Below are 12156 nucleotides of genomic sequence, written 5' to 3' on the forward strand. Positions count from 1 at the left end.
CGAACTCAGTAATGCAATGCATGTCTCTCGCAACGGCTACATGTCTTAAAAGTTGGATAGAGATCAAGATAATGTAACAAAACGGCTCGTAAGATTGTTCAACCAAATTATTATTCATTCTAGTAAATAAATGATACGGTGTTCAATACGGATATACGTTTGAGATCAATTAGTTACTTTTTTCACTTATAAAGACATAAACCTTCCAACCTCCCAACCTAACCTAATTTTACTCTTGTTACTCATAATGACAAAGCAGAATAAACACATACGGATTCGACCAAAAAACAAAAAAGAATAAACACATACGGAGTAACCACATACGAAAGTAACAGCCACCGTCACCAACTGTACATCCCAAATCCCATCAGTCACCTAAAACCACCACCGCCACCACCACCACCCTATGCGATTTGACCACACTACCCTCACCAGAATTCTGTAAAAACAAACTCATCCCAAAACCCAAAAATGCCACCGCAGAAACACGGAATTTACGCTTCTGACACAGTTCAACCGGTCCGTACTGTGTCAGTCACAATTCAGATCCGTTTCGGACGTTACAACCTCCCAAAATTAATACAGTCCCTCCTCCGTAATTCTCCCCAATTTCATGCCCGCTTCAATTACGTTTCCCCAGAAAGTGCACACTAACCAAACGGAAAGTTTAAAATTCCGATCAAATTAGGAAAAGGAAAATCGGCATTAAGGAATCCCCAAGTCAGTTACATTTCCGATTTTACCCCCATTCCCCGAGAAAGAAGCCGGAAATTATCAAACGCGAAATTAGGACAAAAAAGAGAACAAAATATTATCCGATTTTTGCCAATAGACCCATTTCAGTTTTTCTTCTTCTACAGAGAGAGCAACAACAACCAACACTACTAGCAGGTACTCACTCTAGCTAGCTAGCTCTGTAATTTTCCTCTTTTCTCCTTTACATTAAAACTAAACAAAGAAAATAAGAAAAAGCTAAAAGACTGTGGTCCTAAACGACTCCCTTCTCCTCGATCGGAGAAGACCTGTATTTACAGAAAAGGCCAAAACATCTCCCTAGAATTACCAAAACCGAGATCTAAACCGGCGGTCACAGAGAGAGATGGTCGTGATTCCACCGCCGCTAATTGGCGTAGATGAAGTGACGATCGTCGGAGGAGGAGCCGAGGAGGTCGCTGATGTCACTGGACGGCGCGGCGCGTCCGAGGCGGAGCGCCTCGAGGACGCGCTCGAAGAGCACCACGTGGCAGGGAATCCGGAGCACGCCGCGCTGCTCGTAGCCGTACTCCTGCGCCGACTTGTTCAAAAGCTCGACGAACACCGGGTGGTTGAGAAGCTCGGCGGAGACGACGAACCGCTCCATCTCGTCACCGACGTACACCGGCACGTGTCCCTCGGGAACTCCGGTCTCCGAGGAGCTCTTCCGTCGCCGGAGCTTCAGTACTCTGCGAGTCCTCGAAGAAGAACCGGACGCGGCGGCAGCGGAGGAGGAGTCGGAGCGGAGGAGGCAGTACTGCGAGGAGTCGGCGACGCGGGAGAGACGTCGGATCAACTGCTTCATGATGTTAGAGAGAGAAAGAGAGAGAGAGGGAGGCGCTTTGGGTTTTTAGAGAGAGAGAGTGAGAGAGAGAGGTGATGAGGGAGAGTAGTGAGGGGTGTGAGGGAGAGAGGGGGAATATATAAAGAGCAGGAGAGGGAATTAAGGGAGAAGAGAGAGAAAGAGAGGAAGGACATGGAAAGGTGATGATGAGAGAGAAACGAGAGGTACAATTAGGCGTACTTGGCAGGTACAATAACTGAGACTGACCCCTTTTATTTTTCTTTAATCTTCATTTTTATTTTATTTCCTATTCCTTCTCCGACGGTAAAAAAAAATCAAATATTTTAGGATTTCGTGGTTTCCTTTTTCTTTTACCGTGGATTTCCGTACCGAAGAGGACGCTCTCTGCGGTAGTAGGTAGCTAGGTGATGAGGCGGTACGTCCGGCATTGATTTTTCTTTTTTCTTTAAAGTCTTTTATATTTTCTTTCTGTTGAAGGATGTGGGTAACTTTTAAATTTCGTACATGTTTTTGCCTGATTTTGTGCAAGCAATTACTGCGCTTGCAAAAAGTAGGTTCGGGTTCTCTATGGGTGTAATCATGTCACCTGTTGCAGCATATGAGAAATTCTTAGGTGCAACATATGCGCACCAAATTATTTTTTGATATTTTTTTTTTCTTCACATTTCACACATGCCTTTTTCTTCTTCTTCCTCTTTTCTCCGGTCGGAAACCAATCCCCTCCAATCTTCTTTCCCTCTGCCCAGCCGCCGCCTCTGCAACCCCTGCCGCCTCCACCGTAAGCCGCCTCCGCCTCCACCGTAAAGGAAGAAGAAGCTTCGCCGGTTCACCGAAGGAAGGAAGAAGAAGCTTCGCCGGGGAAGAGGAAGGAAGAGGATGCCTCCGCCAACCCGTGTAAGCTTCGCCGGAGGAAGAAAGAAGAAGCGCCGGAGCAGAGGAAGGAAGAGGAAGAAGAAGAACACAGGTGGTGGGGGGGGGGGGTTTAAAAAAAAACCACGTGTCGTTGTGTGACTGGTGGGTCGCACAGGACACGTGGTGCGTTGGCCGCACCTAAGACTCTTTCTACATCATATATATACTAGAATTTTCTATTTTATTATACGGATGATGTAATTATCTTTAGATCAAAAAATAATAATTATGTAATTACCTGTGTACTAAAATTTGATGTCAAAAAGGTGACATCTTAGATTACTGTCAATATATCATGTAATTTGTTGGTCTCGCATTATTATGTATGATGATGATATGATTGATATCGGCACATGAGATTGATTTTGTGGCAATGTTCAGTATGTTGACGATTCAAGAGTTTTATAAGCTGAACATGTATCCATGTTTTTAGATACCAATATAAGTGGAGTTTATTGTCGTTGCTCGAACGAAATGATTATCATGACAAGTGAATTATATAAAATAAGGTCAGCTATAAAAACAAACGCATAACAACAATGTATAACTAAAACTCTAAATCATCGACACATAATTTCAATTTTCATGTAACGTATAAGAGGACAATTACAAATTGTTATATGCTCCGGAAGATAGAGTTTTACAAGCCATACTTGAAACCGACACAATGTATTATAAATAATAGAATTAAATTCAGTTTACCCCCATGAAGTTTGGGAGTAACTTCATGTTAATCCCTATACTTTCAATTTCATCAGTTTACCCCTCAAACTTTTGAATTCTCCTCAAGCGTGACCAAATGTCCTATATTCTGTCCAAATCGGACGTTAACTACTGATAATTTTAACCATAACTATGAGGCCAGTATCTAGAATTTGGACAAATCAGACCTTATATGTCCAAATCGAACCTTAACTGCTGATAATTAAAGGTCAATTCAAATGGAATATGAGAATTTGGGCACGGTAGACAGAAATTGAAGAGTTCAAGGGGTAAACTGATGAAAATAAAAATGTAGGGACTAACATGAAGTCACCCCCAAACCACAAGGGGGTAAACTGAATTTAATTCTAAATAATATGATTATCTTGCTAATCCATGAGGAAGAAGGGAAAGAGAGATGAGGTAAGTAAATTGACGAGTTGTATTGCATTTGCTCATATTCCTAGTGCCAAGCAAGTTTGGTTAAATTTGTATTTACTTCATTCTTGGCCAGCTACGTACTTGTTCTTGATTAACTTTTACCAAACCATGTATGTAATGTTATTCTTCTGAAATAGTATAGTTGAAACGAGAAAGTCCTGAAGGTATCTAGCTAATTCCAAATTTCGATAGAGCAACCGGCCAAAAGAGTAACGACAGTTAAACTTTTGATTTGGAATTGTGTGTTGTAACTTGCTGCAGAAACTGTGTGCTAGCTGCTTCCTTTGTTTACGTTACAGATTCAAGCTATGAAAACAGCCTTTCAAACCTGCCTGCATGCCTGGATCGCGGCAATATAAAAGAGAAAGCTCGATGCGTTTTTTGTTTATCTCAAGTGAAACCACAACATTACAACAAAATTTCAGACATCACGAGAAATGATTTTACGGCATGTTCGACATTTGTGAGGGAAGAAGAGGAGAGAAACAAAAGTTGGAGTATAACGTTAATCTCATTTATGAGAAGCAATCCTTTCATTGTGGGAATCTTGTTTAGTTGCATCAGGGTCTTCTTAATTTGTTACTTCCTAAGCTAATCAGGATTTTCTACTCCATCACCTTTATACTGATTAACTTGTTATAATTTTCTGTATTAGTAAGTAATTTTCTTCACAATAGGAAGGTATATATTCCAATCTTCCCGATTTTATATGTTAGTAAGTATTTCACATCACAACAGTAAGAAGAAAACTATTTCATTTTCTGACTTTACTTTATGGATTTGGAGTAGTTATGGTGTTTGAGAGATATGTTTTCATTCGGGTCATCACTCATGCATATTACTTCAATTTTACCGTTTATGAAGTTAACAAATAAAACTATAAATGTTAAAAATGTCAAAACAATTGGTACAGTATGTTATCATGATTGTTGATACGATGCTATTGTTAATCTTGGTCATTATAGTGATTTCTATTTGTATTAGAATGATAAGATTGTTAGTAAGGAGCATCTCCAACAGTAGAGTTAAATTTATTGCTAAATTTGTCAACATTTAGATTGAAAGTAGCAATTTTTAAACTTTTACTTCAGCAGTATTGCTAAATTGTATACATTAGCTAAGTTTTAGTTAATTGTCTCCCCAAGATTGATAAATTTATCAATTTTCTCTATCAATTTATAAATTTATCAACTTCTTAAGTATACTGCTGGAGTAAAGATTCATTAAAAAATTGATAAATCTCTAATTTTTTTCAATTTATCAATACTGTTGTTAATTTTAGATTTTAGTTAGCAAACAACTAAAGTAAATGTTATCTATAGCTACAATAGTTTTCGAACAAGAAATGGTAGATCTTTTTATGTTACAATTTGATCATTAGTATTCTAAATATCTAACTGTCACTTCTTCCACTATGTTGGGAGGGTTATTATCTTAATTTATCAATTACTAAGTGGAGAACAACATTCCAATTAATTTAAGAAATGAAGATAAAACCGGTCCATGTCATGAAGCAACATCTAGTTAATAGTGAGTTTTCAATCAAAAATTAACATAAAAATGGTAGTGACTTCACGAGTATGAACTTTGTAATAGATAATAGAAATATATTCGACATGTATAGCAATCCTCCAAAATTTTAATTTGGTCAAATAAACTTGGTGTAATGCATTCGAATAGATTAAGTTATGTGAGTTGATTTCTCAATGGAAGTTTCTACAAGAGTCACTCTACGAAAGGTCATATTCCTGTTTGCCCACGAACTAAGGCAAGTGAAATTAAGAACAATGATAAACTAGCACTCATAATCTCGAGCTCTAACTTCACCTCCACATCTAATTAAAAAAGTTGTTTGATCACTAATACAGTAATACAATTACCTTTTGTTCATTTCATTTTTGTGTCGTTTATATATTTACTTTTTAGCTAACCTACAACATAGTTTGACAATTGAATCGGTTTTGTAGACTTAAATAATGTTAAAATAGTAAGGCAAGAAAAAAAAAATGCTATGAGAAAAAAACCCAGACTGTCACATGCCCTCCATCGATTCGGCAGGGCGCCATGATGGCGATGTAGTCGGACGGGCCGGTTCTGAGATCGTCGTTCTTCAACTGTTATACACTGGGCCAAGTTGCGGTCTATAGGTTCCTTTTTCTCGACAAGATGGTGAGGAAGGTCAAAATCTATAATTTCTGAATCATAAGTGTAAGGTACTCAAACTAGTTATATTCAGCTTTTCATGTTTCAGTATTTTCGTAAACCATTTCGTAAATACCTTTCGAGTTCAAATTTAGACATTTTGCTTTTATGTCATTTCATATGTTTAAGAAAAAAAAAATTAAAGGAAAACATTAAGATCAAAGACAATATACTAGTAAACTGTAACCAAAAAAAAGAAGACAATACTAGTAAACAACTAAACACAGTGAAAGATAAAGAAAGGGTAAAAAAAAGAAAAAAGGGACAGTCAAAGATAATAAAACGGACAAAGGACCAAAGGTGCAGCGCAATTAACGGTTTCCGAACGGGCCGGTCACCTTATTTTCCGTAGTCCGTTACAGTACAACTGCCGTGACTCATTTTACGGTCTTTTGTCCTCTGCTTCTTATCATGACGTGGCACTTTCCACTCTACTCTCCCCACCTCCCACTTTACCCCACGCGCCCAACTGCATGTGTCTCACACTCTCACTCAATTTGCACTCCCCACACAGCTCCGCGCGGCGTGTGAGCCTCACCCTCTACTTTTTTCGAGACGGAGATAAAAAGTGACGATTTTGGTGTTAGTCGTTTTTTTACTTTTAAAAGGGCGGTACGATTTTATCGGGGGAGGCAGGGGAATCGGAATCAAAACGCAAGTTGGTTGACAAAAAAAAAAAAAGTGGAGGATGAATCCACAAAGTAAGCTCGCATTTTCGTTTCAAAAGCTTTGTCCACATCATGTAGTGTTGGTTAAGTTGCTTGATTTTTTTTTGCCTGGTAATATGCTTTTGTTCTTGTGGTGCAACCTGACATGGTGCATCGTCATCTTGCTAATTAGGACGTACGGCAAATATTCTAATGTCATCTCAAATCCGTAAATTTAGAATGAAATTATGAAAGTACTACTTCGTACGGATAGTTACACAATACGTTCGATGAATATTCATGATTTCTTAAAAACTTAGGTTACAACCAATACTCAGATATCATAAGGTAATTTCTGATCAAAATATATAGTGATATCAAAATTGTCATTTATGCTTTGGGTTTCAATCCCTTAATTGATAGACATAACAATGCCTTGGAATTGAGAATTTTTAGTGGAAAAATATCTTGCTTTCACAACATTAGAGAAACACCAAATATTTTTGAAGTAATAGAAACTTTACTATATAACGTTCATGTGCATGCACAAAGTTGCACTACTATTAAGGTGCGCCTAGTTCCTAGCTCCAAAATTGATTAACAATGCCTTGCCCATTTCTATGTAAATTATGTAATACGTGACACTTTGTTAGGTTGGATGTGCAACATTGGACAAGAAAACCCAAAAATTAGGGATGTATGTTTCATTCGAAATTTGTGAATTTAGCCAAAGCTCTTAATACTTTCAAACTAGGTAGTGGGATTACCGCCACGTTGTCTTGCTAAAGATTTCTCGATCAAGTGCATTTCGTTCCCAATGTAAAGCATGTACCGATATACGTACGTAATTTAAGATTTCTAATTAAGAAAAATTAAATAACCTTACTAATCCATGCGTATCTTGAAACCGTACGTAGCAAACAAGTTATTAACAGTAAATATAATTAATGATCAAGTACATATAATCAACAAAATACTAATAAACCACACCACGTATGAACACAAACGTAACACGTACTTAACTGTAACAACAATATCAACAAAAGAATTGATCAAGGACCACTACCACAATGTTGAGCAAAGACCACACATTATGTGTATGTGGGCAATAAGGGTATTGCAATTCCCATATATGTGTCAATTGATGAAGTATGAGAGGAAATTGCCACACATATGAGAATTCATATGAGAATTGCAAATTTGCAACGTACACCCATATTGCCCACACATGACCTTTGCTCAATATTGTGGTAGTGGACTATCTTTTTAGCTAAAGTTATACCGATAAAACTAAAGCTAATTAATCAAAATGTTGACACTGATATGTCACATTTTGCTTGTGTTAATTCATATAGCTTGCACCTTTTTATGGTCGACCTAGATAGCTAGCTATGTCATACTTATTATTCGTAGCAATTTAACACATGGTTTGATCGAAGAAGTGAAACGTATGTGTATGGACCATATATATGAATATGTACATAGGGCGGCTAGAGATTCTGATCCACGCACCATCTACACATTTCAAAGTTCAACTAACAAGCTACATAGCAATAGTGCATTTCGGGTATATAGGAGAGCATCTAGTAAGTCTACATCTACAGTGACACAGTGTTGTGCGTGGTATATATGCTGTAATATACCTACGTTCGTCCAATCTAAACCAATTTTTATCTACCAATTAATACCGGCATATTCATAAGGTGTAATTTAGCACGTGAATATTTAGACTAACGCTGAGAATACTAGTTCAATATAGAGAGCCTTAACTTTGAGCACTGCGTCCATCTTGCCTCCTAAAATAAATAATGGATGCCGTGGTGCTTGATGAACTTTAAACTACGGCGAAACACAGCTCTGATGAATTAGTTAATTGAGTTTAATTAGTACGCCACGTACTTTAAAATTGCCTAACTTAATTTGACCAAAAAATCAGTGTTGCATTAGAGTAACGATGATTTGTAAAGGAAAGTGCAACACTAGTCACATATAATTAAGTTATGTTTAGATTATTAATTGGGGAGTCAATTGAAACAACTGACTACACATTTGTTTAAGGACTATGGTTTGAAGCAGTTTCGTATTTTACATTTAAGCTTGTTCGTGCTTAATTATATCCTTTGTTTTATATATCTCAAAGTATGTGTAGATATATAGGAGATAGATATTATTAATCAGTAGACTTTCGAATGATAAGTTTTTTTGTTTTTGTTTTTTCTGTTTTAAAGATAAGTTTATATGATGAAGAATGAATGAGTCGCTTGCTACTAGCGAGGGTCGAGCAAAGAAGCTAAATATGAACTCAATTCGGATTTGGTTCCAAATGTTGATGCATCAAATGATTCAAACCACGTCCCCTATTTTGGTAAAGCATACAAACAATCCTAAATAATTTATCAACTAACCCATGTTCTTTAATTCAACTAACCAACTGTACAAAACCCCTTAAATTATGAAGAACCCATGTTGTCTAGCACCGCATGCAGAATCATAAATACAATTTTTTCCCCAGTTTATTTTCAAAACTCAAATGATTGTTTTCTATGTGTTGGACGTTGAACTGTAAACGAACCAGCTATGCCAGCTTGAAACGGTCATGAATAATATTTTCCACAAAGAAAAAAAAGGCAAAGAAGAAATATATTAGAAATCTGATACCAATCGATCACAGGCAGCTCATCACCATCATCATCATCGTCACCGCCTCCTCGCCGCGTGGAAATTGCGTGTCCTGTATTATTTTTCAATGCAGAAACTTCTGCAAACCCTAGCTGTCATGAACAGAAGGAACACACACACAGCTGAAGCTTCCTGTGATATTTATTGGAGACGAAAGTTTCCTTACGACCCAACAAGCTTAGTTAGCATCGGTTTTTCTCTCTTCCGGTGATTGTGACTCACAGCTGACCGACTGTTCGTCCTCTGATTGATCATCTGTATTTCAGGTCAGTGTTAATTGCCTTTCTTTTCACAAGTAGCTAGCTACTCCGACCTTTTGAAATTCAAAGCTTCTACCTACCATGCATATATATGTCTTTGTTGGTTTTATGCTCTGGTTTACTTGTGCTATAAGGTCAGTTTGTTCGTATACGATTCATTAGCTTCTAGTGAAAGAATGAGAGGTCTCTGTTAGATATATTATCGGTTATGGACTTTGCTTCAAGTTATAATCTTCCAAGGAGGAATAATATATGGAGGATCAAATAAAGGGTGGAGGAGCTAGGGCCAATACTAACTGCTGATCGAGAGCAATTGATGATCGAAGTCCCTAGTTATATTCCAAAGGCCGCTCTTTCACTATGGCACCATGTATATATGCTAGTCAAACGTACAATGACGTTTTACATAGTTGGTTAGGTTGTTGTTGAAAGCTACAAGAATTCATTACTTGCAAGATATGTTGTAAGTGCTTGAATCAAGGTAACAAGCTACCCTTCCTAATTAAGCTTCATGTTTACGATCCATGTTAGACTTGAAGGGCGTCTTCATTTTATAGATATATTATAAATCATTCACATATTAAATTTCATCATTCTCGCTTATTAGCTTGTTTGATGACATAGATACGAACACCATATTAAAGCAGAGAGAATTCATAGAAATTAATTTGTTGATTAATTCTATTATTCCTGCAATCATGCTTACTTCTTTGAACATCCAGTCTGCTTTGTTTATGTTAGATTTTGATGATGAAGTCCCTTGTGATATAGATTAAATATCGCTATATATGCGCCTATGTTTGAGACAAACAAAACCCACAGCTATTAGCTAAGATGAAAATTAAGTTCACTGAAAACATAACTAATGCGATAGATTCATGATCTCAACCACTCGCTCGCAATGCGTCTATTAAAATTTCTGTGGATGATCGATGGTGCCATGTTTCTTTTTTAAACCAAGGAAAGTTCTCGATCCAAACACATGTTTTGACTAACTGGAAATTATAACCATTTCTTTAAATAAATAGGGTATATATGCAGATATATAGCAAAGAATATTAATCGGGAGTAAAACCAAACAGAGAAGAAAATCAACAATTGTAGGTATGGTGGGGATCAACCTCTGAGACAATTTGGCTGTGTAGTATGACTGATCTATCTATGTAGTCGTCTACTTCTTCTTCTTCTTGCGTCTGCTTCCGTAGTGTGCCGTACGTACAGTCAGTTCTAAGTCGCACTGAACGACCCAACTACCATACCCGACAAACATAAAAGGCAGAGGAGCCAAGATCGAAGAAGAAGACGTTAAGGCGCCAACTACATATATATAACGTACCCTCTACGAGTTCTTTTTTTTTTTTTTTTGGTAGAGACGTCCCTCTGCGAGTTCATACTCATCAGTTTGGAAACTTCATCACAGTCATCACCAACTATTGGGAAGCTAACTTCCCCTTGTTCACGTGTCTTGGCCTCACACTCACTCTCATCGAGTCTTCTCATGCTTGTTCGTTTCCTCCCAATATTCAACCTCAACAGTCGGATCGAGGGTTTCAAATGATCAGATAATTCTGCGTTCTATGACTGCTTTAGTTTTTTTTTTTTTCTTTTCCTTCTTCTTCTTCTTCTTCTTCTTCTTCTTCTTCACTACTACAAAACCGGAAATAGACCATGTTACTTAGATAATGGTTTAACAAAAATTGTGTGTTTTTATTTTTATTTTTTTACAACGGTTTAGTTAAAACTGTTATCTAAAGATATCACAAAAGAGTTGGTCCCTTAAATATGAGTTTTCTCATTTAGCTTGTACAACGGTGTGGTTAAAACCGTTATCTATAGATAATAAAAAAAGTGTGTTGTTCCCTTCGTTAGAATTTTGTAATTACAACTAACAACGGTACAACAAATTAAAGCTGTTATCGATCTTCAGTTGTTAGAAGTGTTGATGCATATGCTCGATTAGAAATTCATCTCACTATCACCTAAAAGAAAATTAATTTTATCAATCAAAACTAGCTGGGAAGTGAGAAACAATTTAAGCTAGCTATCAAAAATTAATGGAGACTAGGTCATCACCCTTTGTATCGAACCATCGATTATAATAAAATGATTTAAATAAGTAATTCAAAAGAGTCATTATACAAGTCATCGGTCAAAGCTACATACACATTCAATTTTATGCAAATGAGAGCGTTTAAGATTTTATCCATCACATTAAAGTAATAAGTGCATGCTAATATCATTTAATTGAAAAATTTTGTACGCACCAGTGAATAGAATACCTAATATACAATTTCAACATTTTATTTGATCAAGTGATCCACATGATACTATCATGTATATATACGAATGCTGTAAACAAAATTAAAACCCTACAAACTAGATTAAGTAGTTCATACACAAAAGGTGAGGACTCTAGGTCGAAAAAGTTATAACCGCTTAGTCTGATCAGATTAAAAAGGAAAAATAAATAGTTTTAAGTTTTTATTTTATCTTCGCATCTCTTATCAAGTGACTTACAAGTTTACCTTAATACGTGAGATCCGTTACTTAAGATGAGTTGGAACTCTGAGTTAATTATTGGTGAGAGTGAGACCTCACTTTGAAACATGCAATATTCAAGTCTAGCTAACTGTACATGTCCTTAGCTTCATATATTCTAATATTCTCCGTTCGAGATTTTCTCCTATAACACTAATTTCCGGTCAAAGATTTATTTTTTAGCCTTAATATTTTTTCTGAAATTCAAAGATGTGTG

The 12156-nt window shown here is 36.7% G+C and overlaps 1 protein-coding gene across 1 annotated transcript; it reads right to left on the bottom strand.

The window, feature by feature from the left end:
• Positions 1 to 1120: 1120 nt before the first annotated feature.
• On the bottom strand, positions 1121 to 1558 carry LOC101291511 (indole-3-acetic acid-induced protein ARG7-like). The gene has a single exon (XM_004295613.1). It carries the CDS (start codon positions 1556 to 1558, stop codon positions 1121 to 1123), a length of 438 nt encoding a protein of 145 aa, XP_004295661.1.
• Between the last annotated feature and the right edge of the window lie 10598 nt (positions 1559 to 12156).

Source organism: Fragaria vesca, linkage group LG3, assembly GCF_000184155.1.
Source record: "Fragaria vesca subsp. vesca linkage group LG3, FraVesHawaii_1.0, whole genome shotgun sequence".
In the NCBI taxonomy this organism is placed as follows: domain Eukaryota; kingdom Viridiplantae; phylum Streptophyta; class Magnoliopsida; order Rosales; family Rosaceae; genus Fragaria; species Fragaria vesca.